At 55.7% G+C, this 12,332-nt stretch overlaps 1 protein-coding gene across 1 annotated transcript in view; it reads left to right on the plus strand.

Annotated features, from left to right (window-relative positions):
- Nucleotides 1-1,671: 1,671 nt before the first annotated feature.
- The window catches only part of SDC3 (syndecan 3), a 34,001-nt gene continuing 23,340 nt past the window's right edge, over nucleotides 1,672-12,332 (plus strand). Inside the window, exon 1 of the mRNA XM_084786289.1 lies at nucleotides 1,672-1,944. Coding sequence (XP_084642415.1) covers nucleotides 1,813-1,944 — 132 coding nt within the window. The 5' untranslated portion in view covers nucleotides 1,672-1,812. The remainder of the gene's footprint in view (nucleotides 1,945-12,332) is intronic.

Genomic DNA, 12,332 nt, shown 5'->3' on the forward strand with positions numbered 1-12,332 from the left:
GGGAGGTGATGTCATGTCCACATCTGAGTCCCAAGCACATTGGTTGAACTTCCAGTACACGAAATAGAAGCACTCGCCAACTTTCTCAGATTGAGCCCCACACCCTGGGAAGTCAGCTCAGAGAGGTGAAGTGGCAAATGCAAGCAATCACAGCTCATGACTGTCAGAACCAGGACTTGAACCCAAGCACTGGCTGAAACCCCAGCTTCCAGCTCTGCTAGTAATAAAGTCAGCCCCTGACTCCTTGGCAAGCCAATCTTTCCTGTCTTATTCTCCAAGGCATCGTGGCTCCAAACACCAAAATACTCGGGAATGGGATTGATTCAAAAGACTGTTTTTGAGGGCTTGGCGATGTAGCTCAGTTGGTGGAGCACACGCCTTGTCTGCACAAAGCCCTGGGTTTGATTCTTAAGGTACAGTATAGATTGGATGTGACGGAGGCAGGAGGATCAGACATTCAAGGCCATCTTGGGTACATAGCAAGTTCAAGGTCAGTTTGGGGGCTACGTAAAACCTCATCTTCTAAAACAAAAAATGTCAACGTTTATTTTTATTATTTAAAAAAGATTTATTATTCACATGCATGTATGTGTGCATACGTGTGTGTGTGTGCGTGCGCGCGCGTGCATGAGTGCAGGTGTCCTTGGAGGCTGACAGTTTAGGATTTCCTGGAGCTGGGGTTGTAGCCTGCCTGATGTGGATGCTGGGAAGTAAACGTACATCTTCAGGGAATACACACTCTTAACTGCTGACCCCCTCTCCAGCCCCTTCCCCCCTTTATTTTTGTAAAGATAGGGACTTGGTATGCAGCCCAGGCTAGCCTTGAACTTTGAGAACCTCTAAGTTCTAAGTGCTTGGGTACAGGCATTCACTCCCAAGCTTAGCTCTTTCCTAGTGTTCTGTAAACCGCTAGGTAGTCCGCTCCCTCTGCTCGGGATGGCTATTCAGGGCAGCTAGGCAGGCCTTGCATACCTGCGCTGCCCCAGCCTCTCACTCCCTCTGGGGAACCCATCTCACACTCTGCCTTATATGGTGCTGAGCTTCGTACTCTGCATTTCTTTCCAAGGGCCCGTGCATGACAAGGACCTGTGTCAAAGGGGCTGACCGCATTGACCTCAAGGGGGTCCTGGTAGGTTCGTGTGCCACCAATGCCTACCCTTACCAGCTCGCCTGAGGCGCCTTGGTGTAACTGAGCTCTTGTGAATGGAAAACATTGTTGACTTCAAGAATATGTGTGGAGCCAGTTACGTGCTGGTGCTCCCCACGAGTGACCCAAGCCCCTGCTTCCCGGACTCAGGGCACCCCAGGGGTGTCAGGGTCTCTCAGACGGAGACAGGCAAAGGAAGACCAGGGGGATCCCAGGCCGGGGTCGGGCTGTCCTCTGACATCACCCTGTAGGAGTAGGAGAGACCTGCGGTGCTATCTGGAGGAGCAGGTTCTCCCGCCGCTCGCTCACCGCGTGTTCCGCGGATCCACAGTTGGGGGTAGGGGGGCGCGGGGAGCAGACATCAACGTCCCTAGGTCCCACCGCACCCGGGGAAACTGAGGCCGGGGTTGGGGGTGCCGTGTTGCGTGGTGCTGTCGCCGCGGCCCCGCCCTCCTGCTCGCCCCGCCCGCGCGGGGGGCGGCGGTGGCGGCGGCGGCGGCGGCAGCGGCGGCGGCGGCGGCGGCGGCGACGCTTCCTGCGGGCGCGGCCGCTGTGGGCGCGGAGCCGCGAGCGAGCGAGAGAGCGAGCGAGCGAGCGAGGCGGAGCCGGCGGCCGAGGAGCTGAGCGCAGGTCCCGCGCAGCCCGCGCCGCGAACAAAGGCCGCCATGAAGCCCGGGCCGCCGCGCCGCGGGACCGCACAAGGGCCGCGCGTGGACACCGCCACCCACGCGCCCGGGGCCCGCGGGCTGTTGCTGCCACCGCTGCTGCTGCTGCTCCTGGCCGGCCGCGCCACGGGGGTGAGTGATGGGCCCCAGAAGGGTCTCCCGCGTGTCCCAGCCCCCCGCGTGTCTTTGCGTGTCCCTTCGCCGCGCGCCGCGCTGGGTGTGTCCCGGTCTCTTCGGGTCCCCTCCCCGCCGGGAAGCGTATGCGTCTGGTATCCTCTGGGGTCTCCTCCTCCCTACCCCCACCCCACCCCAAGCGGCCCACAGGGCCGTGGGAACTCCCGAGGGGGAGGGGGAGGTGAGTAGATGAAGGTGACCCGCGGGGGTGAATGAGGGTGACCCTGTGTGTGTGTCCCTCTGAGAAGGGTGCGTGGGCACCTGTGGGTGTGGGCACGGGGAAGGCTCTGTCCATATGGGTGGATGCCATTGGCATCCTGCTCCACACTAGGGTGACCCATTGTACATGCCGTGTGCCACCGTGGCCATGGCTGAGTGCCTGCCGGGTGAGGGGTGTGTGCTTTGACCCATGGGACTGTATAAAAGAAAGCACATGTATGTGTGTGCAGGTGTGTGGCGGTGGTGGGCCTGGCGCAGCTCCCACCCCAGGAGACATGGGTGTGCATGCTGGCAGAGGTGTGTACTAGATGACCCCTGACTGTCCCTTTGAGAAACAGAAGTAGCTATGGGGTTGAACTTGGTCCTGGATTCGCTAGTGGAGGAGGAGAAAGAGGGTCCTGCAGGTGGAGGAGTCCCTGCCCTGAGGAACCCAGGTCCCAAGTGAGTTCGGAGTTGATAGGTGTCTAGATGTGGGCTGAGTGAGCTGGGGACTTCTGTGTCCTACCCCCATGGTTGACTCTAGGAGCAATGGCTGTCTCTACCCTCAGAGATGACCACCAGAGGCCAGGCTGGCTGGCACGCCCCTTCTCTCCTAAGCATGGTAGCCAGGTTGCAAGGAGGCAGGCAGGGCCCTGGGCTGGCTTGAACCCGTTAGCTATTTTTGGTGGGAGGAACCACAGGATAGTTCCTGGTGGGCCATTCCTTGTCCTTTTTTTTTTCCTGATAGGGGTAAGGGGAGAGGTCCCTGAGAGAATAGGGCACTGCCCACACTGGCAGTGGGATCCGTTTCTCATCAGCATTATAGAAAATTACCCTCGATTATCAAAGACCTGGTTTCAAAGTCCAGCGACCACCACCCATTCATGGTGAGGTCGAGCCAGCTGGCCACTCCTCTGCCTCAGCTTTCCCCTCTGTAAAGAGCACTAAGGATGCCCTCCCCGGAGGAAGAGTGGACACAGTGGCCCCTTGGGGGGTATTTTGGTGTGAGTGTATAGGGCTCAGGACAAATGGCTACAGAGAGGCTACTGTCCCCAGAGAGGAAAAAAGGTTGATAATACACACGCTACCAATAGGAAAAGGATCCAGGGAGATTGTGGGGACACGACAAATAGTGTGGGGACCCAACATATAGTAGAGCCTCAACCAGATGGGCATGGAGGCAAAGTGGGGCTGGGGTGGTTCAGACCAGTGCTGCGTGACAGTCCTGGGAGGTGGGCTTGGCTGAGGAGAGGAGGGATTGTGGTAGGGTGGGACTCAGAGATGTCCTTTCTATGGGCACGTTGTCCGCCCAGGGAGGGGCCCGGGCCGTTGAGGAAGGGCTTTTCCCTGCTACCTGGCCTGAGGCTAATGGTTAGAGGGTCCTGGGTTGTTGCAATGCCACATCAGAGGAGAGGGTGTGTTCTCCGCAAGGACTGAGCTTAGACTGGAAGGAGCCCAGCTGGTGGTTCTAGGATGGCCTCTGGTGGGGGCCTCTGAGGACAGTGGCTGGCTCAAGAGAGGAGGAACAGGATGACCCTGGGTCTTCTTGCCAGTCTGGGAGGGCATGGGACATGGGGGATGGGACTCGGGGGGGGGGGGGAGGCTGGGGGAGGAGAAAGCTGGTTTTGTCCAGGTTGCCGGCAAGTTGGGGGTGTGTCCTGACCCACAGATTTGAGGCTTCAGTCTTGAGAGACTGGATGTCTAAGGCTCTGAGGACCTCAGGCCACCTCAGCTGCTCCGCTTAAGTGACTCCCAGAGTGCCATGGAGTGTGGGGACACTAGAACTTGTAGCCTTAGGAGAATGTCCTTTTAAGGTCCAGGTCTGGGAGTGACCATAGATGCCGTTCAGTCTGCTCTCAGGGCTGGGTTTTCAACTGATTTGTGAAAGCATACTGTTTGGTGCATACAGATACCTCTTTGGGGGCGGGGCAGGGTCTCATGTAGCACAGGCTACCTCAAAGTTGCTACATAGATAGGCAAAGATGATCTCGAACTCCCCAACCTCCTGCCTCTACCTTCCAAGTTCTGGGATTACAGACATGAGTCACTGTGCCCTGCTCTTTGTCAGAGTTACTGTTGTGTGTTTGGGAAGTTGAGATGCATGCTAGCAGGTGGATGCTTGGCCCCTGCATCTAGGAACCATCATCCCCTTTGCCCTCCCAGGCTGCTCTGATGAGCTGTTGCCCTCACTATAGAAAGGAAAAACTGGGACTCTTGGGACTGTTCCAGGCCAGGAACCATAGTGAGCAAAGGAACTCAGAGGCACCAGAACTGAGAGTCCTGATGACTTCCCGGGGCTGCTGGACACCAGGGACAGACGCCTGCTGTGCGATCTGGGCAAGGCGCTCCTCCACCGCAAGACCCTCTCTGTGCTTTAGACAGCGTCAGGCTCAGCCTCCCCCTCCCACTAGGAGCTGGAGTAAGCTGCCTTCTCTGGAGATGACCCTTCTTGCGGGGAGCCTTGGAGGCTTCCTGGAGGAAGATGCTTTCTGAGCTAAGCTGATAGGGTTCACAGTGGCAGCCTGTGGAACCTTCCAGTCTCTCATCTTGTAGTCACCTCTAGAAACAGGGTCCAATTTTCAGGGCTGTCGGCTTGGACCTGAAGCCTCCTGTTCTCTCGGAGCAGAAGCAGCCTCCTAAAGCTGGACAGCTGTGCTTGGGCTGCGTGGGAGGGACCACCTGCTTCCTTTGGGAGAAGGAAGGCTCCTGGAAACTGCCCCGCACCCCCCTCCACTCCGCCCATCCTCCCCTAAGCTGCTTGGGGAGAGGGGCTGCTACTAAGAGCCCTCTGGGCCAGCTAGGGGACTGGCTGAGGGGGACTCTAGGTAGGTGCCACAGTTCCCGCCTGAATACTAGACACAGTTCTGATGCCCTGCCCACAGCGGTCTATGTGCTTGAGTGTAGGATGTGTGCAGGACAGTCTTAGAATTGACCAGAGTCCCTGCTTTACAGCTGAGGAAACGAGCCACACAGACACTTGGTGACTTGCTCAGAGTCATGTAGCCAGAATCTAGCTGTTTGGAGCTGGGTCCAGCCCTTGCCATCACTCCTGATCTATGCCCTCGTGCTGTGTGAGCTTAGGTACTTTACTTCACCTCTCTGGGGTTCTTTTTATCCCCCAAGTTATATATCTGTTGCTTTTGGGGGACTAGGGGTTGAGACAGGGTTTCTTTGTAGCCCTGGCTGTCCTGGAGCTCACTCTGTAGACCAGGCTGCCCTTGAACTCAGAGATCTGCCTCTGCCTCTCCTTAGTGCTGGGATTAAAGGTGTGTGCCACCACCACCCTGCTTATTAAAATAATTTTTTGAGACCAAGTCTCACTCTATAGCCTAGGATAGCCCTTGAACTCATGATTTTTTTCTGCCTCAGCCATCTGATTGTTAGGATGATAGGCAAATGCCACATCATTCGCTCTTGGTGACCATTTGGTAGGTGGCAGTCTTATCATAGATGCCATCCCTGTTCCTGTTTAATTCTCCTATAGTCTTGGAGGTTCTAACAAGCAGCTAGAAGAGAGATTTTCTTTTTTTTTTCTTCTTTCTTTCTTTCTTTATTTTTGGTTTTTTTGTTTGTTTGTTTTTTGTTTTTTGTTTTTTTTGGTTTTTTGAGACAGGGTTTCTTTGTGTAACCTTGGCTGTCCTGGACTCCCTTTGTAGACCAGGCTGGCTTCGAACTCACAGCAATCCACCTGCCTCTGCCTTCTGAGTGCTGGGATTAAAGGCGTGCACCACCATGTCCAGCAAAGAGGGATTTTCTTAAGGCTCTTCTTCTACCAATTCACAGGTCCCTGTCACCTGCAAACGGGTGACTCTAAGGGTTGTTGGGGGACAGGCTGGGGGGAACTTTGTAAAAGGGCTATGTACAAAGCTAGATCAGTACTGGCACACACCTTTAATCCCAGCCCTCGGGAAGCAGAGGCAGGCGGATATCTGAGTTTGAGACCAGCCTGGTCTACAGAGTGAGTTCCAGAATGGCCAGGGCTACACAGAGAAACAAGGTCTCCAAACACAAAACAAAACAACAACAGCAACAACAGATGTGTACCGCTTGAGTGGCTTGTATTGGGTCGAGTGGTAAGCACAGGACAGGAAGTATTTGGAATCTTGGATGCCTGGCTCTGCACAGGGGACCAGACCTGCCTTTGTACCCTTCCTCCACCTCCCACCCCTAGAAAGCCATTAGGAACTCAGACTCTTGCCCCAGCCTTTCTTTCTGAGCGCTACCTCTCTGACCCTCACTTTCTCTGTGTCCTGGCAGCCGAGAGGGAGTGACTCACAAGGGCCAAGAAAAGATGAGGGGAGTACAGTACTCTCTTGACAGACCTGGAGCTTCTGGGGCGCCCGAGCCTGCTCTGGGCAGTGGGAATGGAGCATGGAAACACAGATAATGCAGCTGGGCCAGAGACTCTGCTCCTGTGTGGTGGGAGCAGCCGAGAAGATGGCTCATGGGCTGGGTGGCACCAGGGCGCTGCATGGGGCCCCAGCCTGTGGTAACACTGTCACCACCAAGTCTGGCCAGGACCATGAGGCTGTGGTTCTGGGCTCCAGCCCAGCTTCACGCTGCCCTGTGATTTTGTGTCTGGAGGGAGGATGACCAAACTGGGCACTGCCTAGGGGCTGGCCCCTTCTTTCCACTACTCAGTCCTGTCTCCCAACACCAACCTGAGCAAGGACTGAGCTAGTGACCACCTGGACCCTTTGGATCTCTGTCCCACAAAATGTCCCGGGAACATTAGCCTTATTGACTGTCCCCCCACTCCACTGGTCTTGGCTTCCAGCCTTCGGAGATTCTGGGGGGCTGGGCAGCCTTCACTTTCCAGCCCCTCACTTCAGAGTAGGCCCCCAGCCAGAGCAGTGGCTCTTCCCCTCCCCCACTCCCATAGACCAGGCCTGGTCTGAGGACGGAACAGGAAACAGTGATTACAGTGGGGTGTGTGTGTGTGGGGGGGGGGACTCTGAGCAGCCAGAGCTGGTGGGCCCAGCTGTAGGAGAGGGGGAAAGGGGACCCTGACAAATGATGTAGCACCTTTCCCACCTGATTGCTGAAGGTGGCAGGCTGGGGTGGGGGGTGGGGTTCCATGCTGCCTTTCTTGCCACTGCTGGAGCCATCAGAGCTTGTCTTTCCACCCAGACCTTGGTGCTCTGTTTGTTTTGGGGTCCACTGAAGGGGAAGGTGAACTTGAAAGAGCCAACTGGCAAGAGAGTTGTTTCCAGTTTCTTGCTGTGTAACCTGGGCACATTGGCCCAACCTCTCTGAGCCTCTTTATAACTTGGAAGTTTGGATGTGGAGTGATGGGGTGAGCAGGGAGTGGCTGTCCTTGCTCCCGTTAGATTAGCTTCTTGCTTTTAACTGCCCAGGCTTTTGCTTTTTTTTTCCCCCCCTTGCCCTCTTGGTCTTACTAAATAGCTGCTGTCTGGAAACAGGGCCAGCATTTCCTTGCAGAGTGTGGGAGAAGCAAAGCCCTGGGCCCCGACTAGGAAAACTAGAGTTGGGACTCCCAACTGCAGCTGGCTGGATTTAGGCCAGATTACACTAAGTATTTTCTAGGCTCTGTGGTGCGGAGCTTCTGGAAAATTCTGTTCCCCACAGTGTTGGCTGGAGGTTGCTTGAGCTATCTACGGCTCAGGCTCCATGGCCCTGGGACTCCCAGAAGATCAAATTGCCTCTGTGCAAACCCCTGGGCAGGGTGGTGTTCGTGGAATCTGAGCAGCCACGGCCCACATACCCACGGTCCTTTAGCCCAGAGCCCTTAGCTGTGTTCTGTCAGTCCCCCAGTCCTGGTTAATGTTTAGGAAGGGACCTTAGAGTGGGAAGATCCTGCAGAGAGGGTTAACCTTGCCCAAACATGGTGGTTCATTCTGTGGTCATAGATCACTGAGCCTTCTGGCCTCTCTGGGAGGCTGGTGTCACTGTTGTTCTTCCAAGGCTCTGGGCTGGCCAGATACCCACCAGAGCCCACACTGCTAAGAGGATGTAGAGTCCGTGCTCGGCTGCTTGGCTGCCCCAGCCCTACCCTGGAGCTCTGAGTGGCTAAGGTTGTGATCACACCTTTAGGGGTGTGCCATGTCTGAGCAGCTCTGGAGCATTCTGCACGCTCTCCTTGCCTGGTGGATCCCCACCCCAGCCCCACCTCAGCTCCTAGCCAGGCTGGAGGAGTCATGCAGAAGTGGCCCCCAGTCTGTAGCAGCGTGCAGCTGGCTGATTGCCAGTTGGGTCGCCAGTGGCCGGCACCGGAATGGGTGGAGGAGGAGGGTACTTTGGTGACCCCCCCCTCCCTCCATCTTCAGGCCTGGGACAGCTGAGGAATCCTGGGAGTAGGGAGATCTGTTGGCCCCTGCTCTGGGTACCTGGTGGAGCCCGCGCCTGGCTCACTTCTCCAGGGTGTGGCAGGTGTAGGTGTCCATCTATCCTCTTCTCCTGACTCTTGTCACTGCCTCACCTGGGGTACAGTGCTTGCATCTGAATCCCACCCACTTCCTGCCTTTGAGGTGCCTCCTGTTGGAGGGTGAGGACAGACAGCAGGGAATACAATGGCAAGGACAGTGGTCAGAACACGGAGGGTTCTGCCAGGTGCTAGGCACCTCTGGGTCCTCAGCACAGCCTGTGGGAAGCCGTGTCATGTCACCCTATCTTATACGTGGAACCCTGAGGTCTGGGCAGCAAGTGGCTTGCCAAGGTGAGCACCCTGCTCCGCATTCTTCCAAGTGCTTCCCTGAGGCACTGGGCCACGAAGTAGAGCACACAGTGGTAAGGATTTGGGCAGGACATCTGGATCCTGATGGTGGGCTACTCGGTTGGTGCAGCAGTCTTTATTGGGTGCCTTACTGTATGCGGGGTGCATGCTGGGGGCTTGTGGTATTAGGCTGAACAGCCAATCTGCCTGGTTGTGGATGGCTATGGAAGGGTAAAAATATGAGAGATGGGGCTGGAGCCCACTTCCATCCACTGACGGTGAGCACAGCCCTGCCACCGGAAAGGTGTCCTCGTATAAGGAAAGGGACTGGTGGCTCCTGGCTCTTTAGGCTTTGGGGAACAGAGCTGGCTCAGCAGTCACTAGTTAGGAGAGTGGCAGGGTTTATTTTTAGTATCAGCTTCCTCTAAGATTGCCTGGGCTTAGAGGTGATCCAGGGAAAGGCGACCATCTGTGAAATGGGGCCATCAGATGGGGCGATCTGAGCCTGCCAGTAATCATCGCTGAGGACAGGGCCTGACCTCCAGTGTCCCACTCCGTTCATGTGCCCTGTTCATGGTTCCTCTTGGGCCTCGGTGGGAGTCTCTTTCCTCTGTGGTCATACTGAGTGCCACCTCCCTCCCTGACCCTCCCTGGGGACATGATCACTCACATCCAGGCCACCCAGAAACTGGACACTGAGCACGGTTTCTAAGATAAGAGGAGGGACACTGGGTGGGGACGGGCAGGTGGGGGGGGGGTCTAGTACTGGCTGTTTGTCCTTGTTTGCTGGAACCTGCCAGGCCCCATAGGCCTTGTGTGACTTGTGAGCCCATGGTGTCTTGCTCCTGACCTTATGAACCTCCCGAATGGAGAAGGAAGGAGTCAAGGGAGTGAGGTGTTGGTTTGACTCTGGAGATTGAGGGAGGGCTTGTGAAGGAAGTCTTCTTGGTTCCAGCCCTTGAAAGATGACAAAGTGAACAAAGGCTTAGAAGCAGGAAGAAGGGCCATAGTCTAGTGGAAGACGGAGCTGTGGAGAGAAACAGACAGTGAGGCTGCTAGCCAGAGGAGGAGCATCCGGCATGGGCAAGGAGCACACCTCTCTTTGAGATGGAGGGTTTTTCTCTGTCCCTGTTCTTGCTAAGTGTGTGGCTCTGTTGGCTGGCCACTTCCAGGTCCCTGGATGTGTCCCTCAGCACATTCTGGGGTGAAATAGTTGGCCCCACCCCACCCATCCTAGGCCCCAATGCAGAAGCCTCCACACTCTACACAGCTCCCAAGATGAACAGCAGTGAAATAAGACCTCAGTGTTCTGCCCTGCAGCAGACGGTGTGGACTATAAGATGCAGCTGGGTACCAAACCTTGTGTATCAAAACCCACTTAGCCCTGTCAGGAAGTCATTGGTATTATCTTGATTTCGTAAACGTGATAGAAACGCAGAGAGATGAAGTAATTTGCACAGAGCCACAGAGCTAGTTAGGGCTGAGTTGGGATTCGAACCTATGCAGTCGGCTACTAGTATCCTATCTCTTACAAGAACGGCCGGCATCGGAGCAGTTGTGGAGTCTGGTGTTGCATGAAGACCTAGTTAGGGCCAAAGTCTTGCCAGATCCCTGAACTTGGCTGGGTGCTGACCCAGGCCAGGGCCTCCTTGACTTTGATCATGAGGACAGTTCAGTCATGACTGTCCCTGGTGAAACTAACCTAGGCATGTGTGTGTGTGTGTGTGTGTGCGTGTGTACATGTGTGTGTGTGTGTGTGTGTGTGTGTTTAGGGGTGGCGGGTGGCAGAGGACCCAGCATAATGGCAAATTGATGACTGAGCTGAGATTACGAACCCTCTGGAGTCCCAGGCTGGACACCAGCCCCTACACTAGGTTCTGTCTTTTACCTGTCTTCATTGCTCACACTGCAGGCTTGGTTCCACTTGTTTCTCTCAAGAAGTCTCCCCTGGCTGCCCCCAGCCGCTCTCCTGTCCCGTATCTATGTCACATCCATTCTTATCATTTTTCAGTGCTCGGCTTCAGACTGGCTCCTCTGCCCTGCGTACTCTGCACACTGCCCCACCTGAGCAGCCTGTTCTCTGCCTTTTTCACACCTGTGTTTATCCCCTTTCACCTCTCCAGCGAACTTCTACTCATGCTCCAAAGCCCAGCCCAGATAACCCGTCTTCCTAGCTGCCAAACACAGAGGGAGCCCGATGTCTGTCCTACCATCTTCCTGCTGATTCCCAGGCCCTGCTCTTCTGAACGTTAAGATTCTTTGCCAAGCCCCCCTCCTGCTTCGGGCCTTCTTCATCTTGTCTGGCTCCCTACAGGGTTACATTGTTACCTCCCCTCTGGGGAGCCCTGTCTTAGATACACTGTTGCAGCTGCTATTCCCCCACCCACCCCCCTTTCCCATTACATCATCATCTCTTTGCCCAACTCACACATCTACTTTCTTTCGCTTTCCCCGGTCTGACATTGCTGTATTGTTTCTTTTCTCCATTTTCGCACATCCTCATTTTCATCTATTTCTGGTTCTTCTCACTGTAACACCTTGTCTTTTCTCCCTAGCCCTCCCCTGTGTGACCGGCCCCCCGCCCCCCAAAGCTGGGGAGAAGAGAGAAGTGGAACGCAGCTGGCGAGATGTAGCCTTGGTGCTTCAGTTTAGGGGTGGCAGGGTGTGGAAGTGTGTGTAAGGGTGCTCTGACTACTTGGAAGTGGGCCCTGGGGGGCTGAGGTGTCCCCTCCTGTCACCCTTCCCCCTCCTCCATTTTTGCTCCCTCCCCCCCCCCCCTTCCTTCCCTGTTTTCTCTCTCTTACTCTGATTCCCTGAGGCTGTCCCTCCCTCCCGGGCTGATAGGGATCTCTCTCATCCCTGACTGTGACTCACTGGGGACTTGAGGAGGGGCAGGGGTCTGGTTAGAGCAGGGATAGACACCCCTAAGGGAGTCCTCACCTCCTGGTCAAGAGCTCATCTCTTCCTCTAACCGGCAAGGGCTTTGAGGCCAAAGCTGCTCTGAGAACAGTAGATAGAAACTGGTCTACCAGGTCAGGGTCTTGCGTCCTCTGGGACCCGGGAAGCTTCTGGAATCGTGTTCTCACGTGAAGTGGGAAAATGTTTTGTTTTTGTTGTTTCCGAGACAGGGTCTCTCTGTGTAGCCTTGGCTGTCCTGGACTCACTTTGTAGACCAGGCTGGCCTCAAACGCGCAGTGATCCGCCTGCCTCTGCCTCCCAAGTGCTGGGATTAAAGGCATGCGCCACCACGCCCGGCGGGAAAATGTTTTTAAACCTTGCCTGAAGGCTGTGATGGCGCCTGGGTGACCCTTTTTCACGTGCTGTTGTCATGGTTCTGCCAGGACCTACACTTTGGAGTGCGTGGAGATATTGCCAGGTGTCTAAGCTAATGTCTAGGAGCCTGGAGTGGCAGGGCTAGGCTGAGGCTGACGCTGGAGAGATCAAGAGTCCCCAAAGGCTGCCTCTCCCCCTTCCC

This window comes from Acomys minous, assembly GCF_964271855.1.
Source record: "Acomys minous genome assembly, chromosome: 6".
Taxonomy (NCBI): Eukaryota; Metazoa; Chordata; class Mammalia; order Rodentia; family Muridae; genus Acomys; species Acomys minous.